This window comes from Lutjanus erythropterus, chromosome 22 (assembly GCF_056507025.1).
Source record: "Lutjanus erythropterus isolate fLutEry1 chromosome 22, fLutEry1.hap2, whole genome shotgun sequence".
Lineage (NCBI taxonomy): Eukaryota > Metazoa > Chordata > Actinopteri > Lutjaniformes > Lutjanidae > Lutjanus > Lutjanus erythropterus.
The window spans coordinates 19,590,001-19,603,368 of record NC_139338.1 but is presented as its reverse complement, the minus strand read 5'-3'; the positions used below and the strand labels follow the sequence as shown (position 1 = coordinate 19,603,368).

The 13,368-nt window shown below is 41.1% G+C and overlaps 1 protein-coding gene across 1 annotated transcript in view; it reads right to left on the bottom strand.

The window, feature by feature from the left end:
- cacna2d1a (calcium channel, voltage-dependent, alpha 2/delta subunit 1a) overlaps positions 1–13,368 on the bottom strand; it is a 115,186-nt gene that overhangs the window by 38,442 nt on the left and 63,376 nt on the right. Inside the window, exons 7-10 of the mRNA XM_084710710.1 lie at positions 7,443–7,574; positions 6,550–6,619; positions 5,301–5,351; positions 2,164–2,263 (exon numbers count right to left, since the gene is read on the bottom strand). Of these exons, the coding sequence (XP_084566836.1) occupies positions 2,164–2,263; positions 5,301–5,351; positions 6,550–6,619; positions 7,443–7,574 (353 nt within the window). The remainder of the gene's footprint in view (positions 1–2,163; positions 2,264–5,300; positions 5,352–6,549; positions 6,620–7,442; positions 7,575–13,368) is intronic.

The following is a 13,368-nucleotide window of genomic DNA, read 5'->3' as shown; positions in this document are numbered from 1 at the left end:
TGGTTACTTCATACCTGTCAAAAATGAGCCAATATGGGCATAAAAGGGGGAGGCAGAGCTGAGCAGTTTGCACCTAGATACTTGTGTGTTTCCTGAAGGTGTGCAAATGCTTTGAAAGAACTTTTGGTTTAAAAAAAAACAGTCTTTTGGTGTGGCATCCATTTTAAGGAGAAGAAAACAAAACAGTGATTTACAAAACTAGTTCAATATTTGGGGAAATACGCTCATTTGCTTTCTTGCTCAAAGCTAAGAGAAAAGAAAATATCAAGTAAGTAAACATGAAGCTACAACCAGCAGCTAGTTAGCTCAGCACAAAGCTGCAACAAGCAACTCTGCAAGAATTCAAGTACTAAACTAAACTAGTGCTTTCTCTCTAAGTCTTTCTTTCCCTTTAAGTGGGAGGCTGCCGTCAGCGTTGGGTGGACGAGGTGAAACATAAAAGATAAAAGAAGAGGAGAACTGTCACTGTTCAACCAAATCTATTTCATTCTCCAGAAAGTGTGTCATTTATGGGCAGTGGGTGTCCGCTCCCTCCGCCAGGAAAGTTTTGGCATGTCTTGCTGAGTTGTGCTCGCCTTCCTCCTGACAGCGTGTTATTGTTTTCAGTGATTGGCCGGTTAACCCCTCCTTTTAACAGCCTTGTGGGCCTTTTAATTCAGTTACTTGGGAGAAGCGTCATTTTTGTTCTCGTTTAATTTTATTTCTCAGAGAAAGGACAAATGTGATTTACTAAGAGGGTGAAACACTGACATTTTGGCAGCAACGGTCGCTTCTTTTTCATGACTTTCAGTGTCTTTGAAACTTTTTCTCCTCAGACCAATCAGATAAAAAACTGTAGCAGACATTCTTCTGTTACATTCAGTGTAAACAAGGAACACAAAAGAGCAGTTTGGTCGCGGTTGATTCAGTAACATTTTATTTGATGGGGTGTGCATACGACTGTCATTACACTGTCATAACAATTTGATTAATGTCAAGATATCATAACAAAGATGTCTCAAACAAAGTAAACTCTTCATTAAAAATAATAATAATTGACCGGATGGCACTTAATCACAACAGTCACAATCATTCATGTTCATGACAGGTGTTTATGACATGGTTATGACACTCTAATGCACACCCCATCAAATGAAGTCCCACGGTTTATGCCCCTCGCTTTGTTTCACCAGAGACGCAAAAGTGTGTTTTTTTTAGATGGCTAACAACATTAGCTAACTTACAAAGACGACGGTTATTAAGTGGTGGACAGCAGCAGTTTGGTGGTTGCTTAGCAACAGCATAAAGAGGTTTAAAGTGTCAAAATCAAGTCAGAGTGGTGCTCTTTATATTTCAGTCCTGCAAATCACGTCCAGTGTGATTGGCTCCAATATGTCCTCTCTAGTAGTCACAAATTCCTCCAATAGAGGGAAATGACCTCCGTAACCACCTAAAATTGTGGAATTTTTCTTTCCACCACTAATAGGAAGCATGAATCTAACACGGCCTGCTATGGAGCCTTAAATGATGATGGATGAATATTTCCTCGATCCCCCCACGTCTGTAAATCCTTTGATGCCTCAGATTCCTACAGAATTTCAATTAGGCTTGCAGGGGCTTTTCCATCACATACCACTGAGTCAAAGTGTGGCTCGTAAATAAAGCACACATTCATTTGTCAAACTTATCTTGTGGCATTTCAGGGTTTGCTCGAGCCGTGTCATCTGTCCGCTCTATTAGGCGCACATACTCGGATTCAGCCCTGATGCTCTGGAGATATGTCTCTCATACATTAACACACACGCACACTCACACACTTATACTGTATATACAATACATACACACAAAGATACTCTGAGTCAGACAAATGGGCACATAAGCATTCATGCATCCATGCACATACGCGGCCACAATAAAGATTCATCCATGTGCAGTACATTAAGTCACTCAAAAGGTCACAGCCACGTTTAAATCAATGACTCAAACTTCAGGAGTAAAGCTACTCAAACAGCCGAGCCACAAATACGTCCAGATTGACATACAGCAGCGTGTGCACCTGAAAATTCAACACATATCGGCCTACAGAATCATAAGAAACAACTTATGTTACGTTTTTTTTAATGTAAGATATGTTTATTTCTTTTCTGGTGAGGACAAGAAAGTATTAGCTGTATGAATACTCACAGAGATGACGTTAACGTAGTCATCGTCAGAGAGAGTCTCCAGCATCTTGCTGACGGACGTTCGGATGAGTTTGAGGGTGAGACCTGAAACGCTGCCACTCCTGCAGTTTGAGACAAAGACGGTCTGTATTTTACAACATAGATAAATAATGTAGCATAAAAACAAATTAAAAAAAACAGACCAACAGATTTAAATGTACAACGAGGAGTTTTTAACAGGTTAAATTCAATACCAATGCCTCTTTTTGACCTACATAAGCAAAAAGATCATTCGCTTTTTCTGTGTAGTTATTCTTAAAGCCTGCCACTGGGTCAGATTCTTCTTAAAATCAGTTGACACAGCATGTGTCACAGTGAACAGTACATTAGCCAGTTAAAAAGAATCAGAAGGAGATTGTTTGACCCTTTATTTTGTGGTTCTTGTGGTGGAAGCGCTACCGCTTTTGTCCAGAGGGGCCTCCGAAAGTTTCTAGCAGCAGCTTCAAGTAAACAACAACATGCAGGAATGCATCTTATTGAACTGAACCTCATGAAGCATAAAGTATGTTTACATACACACTAATTTCCACTATTATTCAGAATATGACAATATTGTGAATTTGATACAGCCCATGTAAACAGCATTATTCTGTTTGGATATTCTGAATTAAGCTTTATGAATGTAGCATTTTTAAGACATGCTGGTATTTTTCAGGTATTAGGAGCACTGTTTGTACATGTACACAGTGTAATCAGAATATCTGTCTCAAATGGGGCTTTAACTGTAGTTTGTGGCACACGGGCTCTTTCCTGTTTATGGTTGCCTCTGTGCATTTGTTGAAAACCAACCAGCCAGCAGTTTGCAAGGCTGGGGTAGAGACAAAAGAAAAGCCAACATTTCTGGTCTGACGGAAAAACACGCAGACTTTTACACCTTATGACAGACTTGGATATCAACAGGTTTTTGGATACGCGCAAATATCGCAATCCTGACCTTTTCAAGAAGGTGGCTGAACAAAAGAATGAAAGAGGGAGGCTGTGTTTGCATGGTTGAACAAGTCCACCACCAGTGGAAAACACTGAGAAAATACAATTTTTACACACAGGAGCAAAATAGCTCAAGCACTTCCACTTTTCCATAATCAGAGTATGTATGGCTGCATGGAAATGAGAATATTAGTGAAATACTCATCTTTTTTACCCATGTAAACAGCTTAATAGGAATAAAACTGTTTTTTTGTGATTCTAAACACAGTCAGTGGCACCTCTGCCCACTTGTTCCACTTGTGCTCTCTTAACTAATGTGAAATAATGCAGTTAATTCAGATGATTTTCTGGTAGTTTATGTCTGTGCTCCTCCGCTTTCCAGTTTCCGAATAATTAAAAGAATAGAGAGATTAAAAAAAAACCCAGAAAATATAACTCTATCTGTGAATTTGCCCTTTGAGATTCCGTGTACAACATAAGTGGACCTTTCAGGGGTCAGTGACAGCTGATATTGCCATCTGCCTGCCTTCCACCTGCAGGGCAAAAAACTATTCATGAGCTAGAGGCAGAGATCTCAGACCTTGTGGCTACAAGTCTCTTCCATTAACAAGCAGGCTACATAAAGAGTAGTATTATTAATCACGTCCCATCACCATGACTCAGCTAATGACCTGCACACAAACTGTGAATGCTAGCATAAAATAAATAATATCTTAGAGTTCAGTATTTTCATGGCTGGAATATTGTATTTCTCTTACTAAAGCAAGATGCCCTGCACTGAAGGTGGACCTATAAACAGGCCACTTGCTGCAGGTAAAAGAACAGAAAAGGACAGAGACTGGGAAAAATGAGGAATGGTGATCCTTTTCACCAAAGCTTTAATGTCTAATAAGCCTCATCAATCCTCAGTTTGCCAATTACCAGAGATGTGTTAAGAGCTGCAAGTGGACAAATTTAGCTTTTCATTCATCATGCTGTGTCGTCATTTAGCTCTCGTGCTGCACCAACAGTGTCATTTCTCATGAAACTCCACCTGAGTGGAAAATTCAGACGAATCACTTGGAGGCTGGCAAGAACACACCACGCTCAGGATCACATGTTCTTGCATGCAGCATTTTTCTTGCACTATAGTTCTGTTGGTTTTGGTAATGAAGTGGAAGGCATTACGGCCCCGAAAAGGCGTTGTCTGGATGGCAGCACATGTTGCTCCAAAACCTGTAATGCATTAATGGCCTTCACAGATGTGATAGTTACCCATGATGCTATGTGTGCTAACACATCCCTACACCATCACACATGCTGGCTTCTGAACTTTGCACTGGTAAGAATCTGGATGGTCCTTTTCCTCTTGAGCACAGAGGGGAGAATGTCCATTATATCCAAAAACGATTTGAAATGTGGACTCTCAGCATCTGAGATGAGTTCAGGCACCAAAGAAGTCTGCAAGATTTCTGGATGTTGTTGATATATGGCTATTAGTAGTAGTAGTATAATTGTGTCAAGTATTCATGATACTATCACCTGTTACCCATTAACCTATTTTCCAGTGGAATGTTTCAAACAGGTGTTTTTTTTTTTTTGCATTCAACAACTTTCATTCTTGCGTTGCCCCTGTCCTCACTTTTTAGGAACGTGTTGCAGGCATCAAATTCAAAATGAGTGTATATTTCCAGTAAACAAAGTTTGAACATTAAATATCTTCTCTCTGTACTGCATTCAATTGAACATAGGTCAAAAAGGATTTACAAATCATTGCATTCTGGTCTTATTTGCATTGTTCCACCTTTCTGGAATCATGGGTTGTAAAAAATATAGAATATTGTCAGCCGTAACCTTTAAGCTTATTTCCCTTACCTACCGTCTTTATACTCAAGAAACAATTTAATGCTACTTATTAAGTTGCACACTATGAACTTGTACTTCTATATATGCTGCTCTCCTAAACTTAAACTTTTAGGGCATTAATCGCTGTGAGAAATAACTGGACTGTAAATGATGAAGTTGCCCAATACGCCGACCACTTTTTGTTTGTCAGTGTCACACGAGTGCCGAGGCGGCGCCCATCAGGGTGAGGCCGGTCACAGAGCTAGCATCAGGGCCTTCTGGCACGCAAAAGATAAAGATAAAGATAAAGTCTGACTGTAACAAGTGAATCATAGAGTTGTCACTCACGCATCCACCAGGATCAGCATGTCCTTGGGTGACGCTGCCCCCTGAATGTACCTGGTGAGTAATAACAGACAGACATTCAGGGGTCAGGGGTATTAAGCATGTAAAGAGACGTGCATGTGCACAGAACGGGAAAAACACACAAAGCACAAACACAAGGACAATTATTATAATGTAGAAATTATTTTTAAATCTACATAACAGGAAGTCTCCAGCATTTTAGCCCTAAACATATAACCTCTACTCTGCATACTGCTACTTTGCAAGCAGGATGAACCCATCACTAGCGTGCTCGTTTTAATGGCTTTGTTTACCCCAAAGAAAGCAGGCAGGTCTGGCTGTACACTCCCCTGGAGGTCAGTGTGAACTTGTTCTCATGAGTTAGTCATGTCATGTCCCTTCATAAACCATCACTGGCTTCATTCCTCTTGTATGATTACAGTGATTATAAACTCTGAAGAACTCTTTATCCTAAAAAGACTTCTTTGTAAGACTAAGGTTTCCATTAGGAACCCTTTTAATCCAAAGAACCCCTGACAAACCCTTTATTCAAAGGTTTCTTCAGAAGCAGATGGTTCTGGGCAGAACCCCAGCCCTGCAGGAAGAACCCTTTTAGAGCCCTTATTTCTAAGAGTGTAGTTATGAGACTGTACATTTTGCAGTCTCATCACATCTTATCTTTCTTTGAGCACGTAAACAAATATCGCTTCCCATCATTTGCATTTGAAATCAATCAGACCTTTGTGTTCTTTAATTAGCTCTCTTCTTCCATTTCTTTAATAAACAAACAGTCGTGTGTCTTTGCTCAGAGTTTGAGTGCTCAGTAGCCGATGGGGCTTTTGAGACTAATGAAATTTAATAACATGGTTAAAAGAGAATTGGTGGCTTCCAGCCAGATTTTAATCATTTTTAGGAGACTAATGAAGCTTTTGTACTGGTACCCTTTGATCTGCAGCGGCTTAATCATCACAGTGCTCTGATGTGTTTGTTTCAGTGGGCTTGGCTTTGGTCAGCATCCTGGATTTGATTGTTTTAGACTGTGTGTGTGCGTGTGTGTGTGAAGATGTACTCGTGTTTATGCAACATGCAAATACAGTTTTTGCAAATGACTGTTTAATATGACGGTTACACACAGGTAGACTGAATGAGCCACGTGTCTGCCCTTGACAAGCGCTACAGAAATGACTGATGACGAGACAATTAGAGACACAGAAACAAAACTGCACAATCCATAACAAGTGTCTACACTCACCACGGTCGCCTGCGCACATCGTAGAGGTCAATCTTATTGGCTGAATTGCTCGAATTGATCCAAGGGGATGCTGGGATTTTGAAAAAAGAAAAAAAAAGGAGGGTATGTTTATTTCACAGCTCATGTTTAAGGCGCTTATCTGTACCACTTGCCAAATTCTTTTAGGTCTTATAACTTTATTTTTAACTCTTAAGCTTCACGTTGTATCTTATATCTTACTTATCGGTAAGAAAAGGTATTCCACAAGGATCAGTTCTGGACCCTTTCTTGTTTACAATTTATAATTTGTCCCTTCTTTAATGTGACTTACTTACTTAATTCTCTTTGTTTCCTGTGGAACATAAGGCTGCGACTATCTGCCTCCATCTGGCCCTATCCTGTGCATAATGTTGTGCTCAGTTGTTTTTGGTCTTGCTTGTTTCCTCTTTCCAAGTGGAGTAAATCTCAAGGGCGACTTCAGGAATGCGGTCCTGATCCATTCTGAGGACATGTCCGAACCACTGGAGCTGTCAGCGTTTCATTTCCAGCACCACATTGTGACAGTTTGTGTTTTTGTACAGGAATTCTTTTAAAGTAAGCTCTCATTTCCACAGCTTACTTGTGGGTTTTGTGGTGAATAGATTTTTGTCAGATTTTGAAGCTGAACATTATGAGAGACACAATAACCGTATCCACATATATATATATTTTTCAAAAAGTGATTCATGACTGTTGTATATCTTTCTCAGCCCAAAGTCACAAGAAAGAGTTGTGCCAAAGAAGCACAGTGTTAGGAAAACTCTGCCTGTGACATGATTAAATGGCCCTTCGGTGGCAACTTTTGTCTCTATGACTGACCACAGGAAGGTCAGCAGGCGGTGGGAGTAACCCCACTGGCTACTGGGGCTGCTCACCTGGGTAGTACCGAGCCAGTCCAGTCGCGGAGCCAAACACCTGCCAGAGAAGTGACGGATCTTCGTCTTTGTTTTTCCGGAAAACCTCCTCTAAGGCCTCTGTCCAGTTTAACTCATTCAAAATGATGGTAGCTGCAACACACACACACACACACACACACACACACACACACACACACACACACACACACACACACACACACAGATACACACAGAAAGATTAAATGAGTCATATTTGTACAGAAGTACAAAATCATAAAAATCACACAAGCACAAAATGTCAAGGCTTTTCAGAAACCATTTAATCCGAAAAAAGCATTTCTGAAGGAGAGACCCGCTTGAAAGTCTAAGACATAGACACACACATATTTGCCAGCATTAGGCCACTGACACTGACGGCAGCGAGGAAGTCTCCTCACAGATATTGAAACTGACGTCAATCTGCTGTGATGAGATCTTTTACTTTTTTGCTCTCAAAAAACACACTCACATCAAAATCTACAGCGGCTGGAAAATGAGCAAAAGAGAAAAGGGAGGGAGGCAAACCAGAAAGATTCAATTTGATATTTCTGGAAAAAGACAAAATCGTCTTCTGGGTGCTCCGGGGACAGACATACAGTAAACGTTTTGTTTACCTGTTTGTCTGCAGGAGCTCTTACTGGCTTAATGCTCCAACAATCTAGTTTGATCGAAAAAGGCAGCGCTCTGCCTGGGAGAGTGGGCTGCATGTCAAAGTGATGCTGTTCATGACTCATACTTGCATGTGTGTGTGTGTGTGTGTGTGTGTGTGTGTGTGTACGCAGATGCCCCCATCAATTTATGTGTGTGCTTTTGTGAGACCAACTGGATTGAGGGAACAACGAACAAAAAGAAAAGACAAGACAAAGGACAGACAGGAGGTCAGGAGGTTTGCTGTGGCAGAGTCAAAACGTGGCGAGTTAGCGTTCAGCACCTGCACTCGTAAGTCAGTTAAAGAATTACTGTATAATGACAACCAAGCAGGAAGAGGCGCCACAGTGGTAGAACGAGAGAGGAAGAGAGAACAAATTTAATTTAACCCTTAGCACTTGACTGATGCATTTGCCTGATAAAAAACAGAAATGCCAAGTTTTTAGCCACACCTCAGTCAAATCAGAGCACATGAATGTCACATACATACTGTTAAAGTCAGTTTAACCTAGACTCATAATACTCAAATTTAGACTCTCTCTTTGGCATCACCAAGTGATTTACGGTACAGGCTAAAATAAGACTCTACAGCAATGCTAGCGGCTCTGTTAGGTTACACCTAGAGACAGAGCAGTGCCTGCAGATGATGACATTTCTGAGAATCCAGCAAGAGCAAAATGGGTTAAAAACCTGTTTGAGAAACACTCAGTGTATTCTTGACAAAGTAAATAAGCAATGTCCAGTCGCGAGGTCCCGAAAAATATCTCCCACCCCGCCACTTCTCCCTTGTTTCTTTTGCTCAATGTCCCGTGGTTCTCCCGCTCCCTCTGCTCACTGCTTCCCCTCTTCACGACTCCCCCCACCTTCCTTTACCAAGGCTCTATTTCCATGCTTTGTGGGCTAAAGAGCAAGTTTAGACCTGGCTTTAAATGGCTCCCTGTGGTATTGTAGAGGAAAACGTGTCCCAATGATAAGTGGTGACAATTTGTTCAGGCCTGATCTTTTTGCTCCCCGAGGACGCCCCTTAATGGATTAGTCCTGCTGGTTTCCCTGACATCGGTAACAAGAAGTCTCGAGGTAACAAGACCTCATACAGGAAGCATTGGTATTTCCCCGCCACCGTACTGCTCATACGGTGAACTAACAAGGAACGAGCACATTCGGTATTTCATTCGCCCACCAGCTGCCGCTGCAGGAAGTCACTGTAGTTACCAGCCCATTAGGTGACGGTGAGGAGGAGAGACAAAATAAATGTCTGAGACGGAGAGTGTGTCCTTACTCACTGTGTCTGTTTTATGTGTTTCATTTGTGTAAAATTGACAAGCCCATTATAGTCTCCCGCAGGGATTTAATGCAAGACACACACATCACACACCCCTAAATGGGCGGGTCAGGCACCACCGACGAGCCCTTAGCAACTGTATCAAAGGCGTGGCAGGGCAGTGTCCTCTAATCTGAGACAAATACTGAAACAAATCACAGTTTCAGTGTAAACACATCCATCTCTATGCGATGTGCGTGTTTCCTCGAGGTCACCAGGATGAGGGGGAAAAATGAGAAGCATCACCGGGGCAACGCAACCTCTGGTCATCTCTATTTGTCAGGAGTGGCATCATGGCCTGAGGGACCTTTGGGGGATAGTGTGTGTGTGTCTTTGTGTTTCTGCATACTTAGAGCAACAAACACAGTTATTAGCAGTGCCTCAAGGAAAAGCATTTTTCTTCAGGGACTGACAAAAACAAAATGATAAATAATAAAGAAATGTCCATGAATTTATGAATGTTCTACAAATTAGTTTTCTGCAGCGAGAGTCTGTTTTCACTCTGATGAGATTCAAGAAATGACACACAATATAATGAGTGAACAGAGGAAAAAAGCGGATGAAATAAAGAAGATAAGTAATGAAGCCACTGGCAGTGATTTTCTTTGAACAGGTACTTTTAGTCAGCTGACGCTGAGCTGTTGCTGCAGAACTCGTGTAACCAAATTTGTACATAACAAGTGTGTACTGTAGTGTCTAATAAATCCCAGTGTTTGAACATTTGTATTTTCATCTTTTCCCAGCATGATTTTAACAAATTTGGCTGGATCATACCAGAAAGTGATCGGTGAAATTCCTCTGTGCATCCTGGCGAAATAAGAGACGCTAGAGATTTGGTGACGTAGGAAACATTCACATGGATAGTTGAATACTAGAGCTCTATCAGGGCAAACACCACTTTTTCCACTTCTAACCATCAGTCGAACTTGCTGCATGTCAGTTAGCAAGCTTGTTAATTAATGAGCCTTTAAGTTCTCACAGTTTATTAAAAAGTAGGTCTACTGCATTTCACTCCTGTCTCATGACTGTCCTCAGACTATTCCTCTTGTGTGGATGGTTAAATAAAAGTGCAACACAGCTAACAAGTTACAGAAGTTTCCTTTGTTTTGAACTTTTCCAAAGGAGGAATAATTTTAACTTTTATCATATATTTTGGAAGTTGGAACAATAAGGGAAGATTCAGGGTTGGCTGTTGTTACTGATTGTAATTTATAGTAATCCTAATTTGATCACTGATTGAGTATAACTTAATTATTTAAAAACCTAACAAAACCAAATTAATCAGAGGGGATTCTTTCAGACAACATCCTCCCAAATTGGGGGTCCATGGCCTAATGTGCATCTAATATGCAATGAACCCCCTTTAAATATAATTGTTGGTAACAGGTCAGTTTCAGTACTGAGCTTTTTGGGTTTGAGGTTCGTAAGTGATGCTACACTGAGTGGTTTATTTTATTTAAAACAAGGACTGAAATATAATTGTTTCAGATGATAATAAATTCAACAAACATGCCCAGCCATGCCATGCTCATAAATCACACTATTCAAATATCACATGGTTAACAAGTGAAGACAAGTGTGATAAGAAAAAAAAAATGAATGATTCATGGGGCGAGAAGACATGGGAACTGAATATGGAAAAGAAGATACTAAATATTCCCTGTGAGGCATGTAGATGCTTTCAAAAACAAATCAAACAGGATCCTGGCAGTGACTGATGAGGGTGATGGCGGCGGGAGGAGGCGAGGGAGAGGAGGGGAAGCTGCACGGTGCCATGCCAAGCGATGCCCTGTGGTGTTCCCTGTCATCAGCTAGCTGGTGGCTCAAACCGCCCGTGCATTTGAAAGTAATTACACGGTGGGGGCTGAAGTGGTGAGAACCTGCAATCATCGTATCAGAAGGGGCCCCATGCTCAACGATACTTCGCCAGTCACTGCTGATTGTGACGTGAGCACCAACGCATCCTTTTGTTGGCGTCCACAGAGCACTGACATCTGCTTTAGCTTCCAACACACCTTAATATTACCAGTTTTACAAAGACGAGACACTCAAATATAATGTATTTTTCCATCAGCACGACTGGAATTTAAGGCAACACGTACCGGTGGCATATGGTGTTCATGAAAACACTCGTTCTTATTGTTTTCCATGAAAGTCCCAGAGACATGGACATGTCTAGCAGGGATGCAGCTGCTCCATTGCTCAGGTGAAAGTTAATGCAGCTGGTGTGAATTGCATTTAAGAATTACATTGTGAGGCACCTTGAAATCCCTCCATAACACAAATTTAGCATTCATTTGTCAAATAAATTTGCCTTGCAAATCAATGCTGCAATTGGCACTGTAAAGAAAAAAAAGCAGTAAAACTGGATGAGATGTTGGATGAAGAGATGTGGGCAACGAGAGCACTAAACTCTGCAGAGAGAGCTGAGGGCGACAGGACTTCATAAGAGTGAGGTGAACTTCAGTTCAGCTGCACATCACACTATTTTACCACTTGCTTTTTTCTGACGTTTTTGAAAAGTCTGTTTCTCACGGTGTGGGATGTCGACAGTCAGAATTTTATACCAAGCTGATCCTTAGTGGGATGGACTGAAAACAACTTTATCCATTTAGCCTTGATGCTTGAATCGTAGGTATGATCAGTCCAACAATCACGATGGCGTCCCTGCCTTTACAAACACATAGGGTCTAAGTGTTAAAGACGAGTGAAAAGAAGGAAATATGAAAAACAGGAGCAGTGGAACACATTCCTATCAAAGTGCCTGATAATCCAGGCATTTTACCCAAAAGTGTGAGTCACACAAACACAGCCCTCAATGTTTTCTGAATGAGAGAAAAAACAACTGGTTTTAGAGCAACATATGCCGCCATCCAGACAACCAAATCCAGTCCCTGCTTATTTCTGCAAGACAATGCAAAGACAATGCATGATGCATTATGAAGTGCAAAACAGGACAGGGAACCCAAACTGTTCAGCAACTGAAGTCATATATCAAACAAGGCTGGGGAAGAATTTTGCTGTCAAAATTTTAACAATTAGTTCCTGGATGTTGAAAAAAAGATGATAGAACAAAGTGGTAAACATGCCCCTGTCCCAACTTTCTGGAACATGTTGCAGACATCTAATTGATTAAAAGTGTATATTTATTCTTTTCAACTTAATATAGGTTGACAAAGATTTGAAAATCACTGCATTCTATTTTTACTTTTACACAACATCAAATTTTTTTGGGAATTGGGGTTGTAGATACTAGAGTGGAATGGGCTGTGATGTGTGGAGACCATATCTGACAAATAGGTGATCATTTGGTCTTTGCGCAGGTACATATTGTGTAGTTATAATGAGCATGTGTCAAAACTACCTAAGATGATGTAAGAAAGTAGAGACAGGCAACACAGTCATAATGGTTGTAGCTAGAGGGAGGGAATAAAGACATATAAACACCAGCACTCACATGTACTCGACTACCATAATTATTTCTACTGCATGAGAAAGGTGTCTAGGTGATGGAGGTGTGAAAAGCCCCGATGGTAATCTCCACTGCCTTGAGATCAAGAGCAATTACTCACAACACACACACACACACACTGTCTTCTTGAGTGACAGTGGAGGCTTTTTACGCCTCACTTGGTTCCTGAGGTTGTAAAGTTTACACTTGTTGATACTGGCTGCCATTAGGAAAGAATAAAACAAAAGAGTATGTGAGACTGCATAAAACTCTTTCATTACTTTCTTAGAAGTTTAATGGACGGGTAAAATACGACTTCTTTGGGAACTTTCTGGCATGGAGGGGAATCCAAATGCGAATCCCAATCACCTGATTAGAAAATCCTGGGAAGGCATCCAACTTGTCGCAAGGACACAGGTCGCAGACATAACAAGAGTGAGACAGAGGGGAAGGAGGGATGAGGAGAGGGGAGATGGAGATGAAGA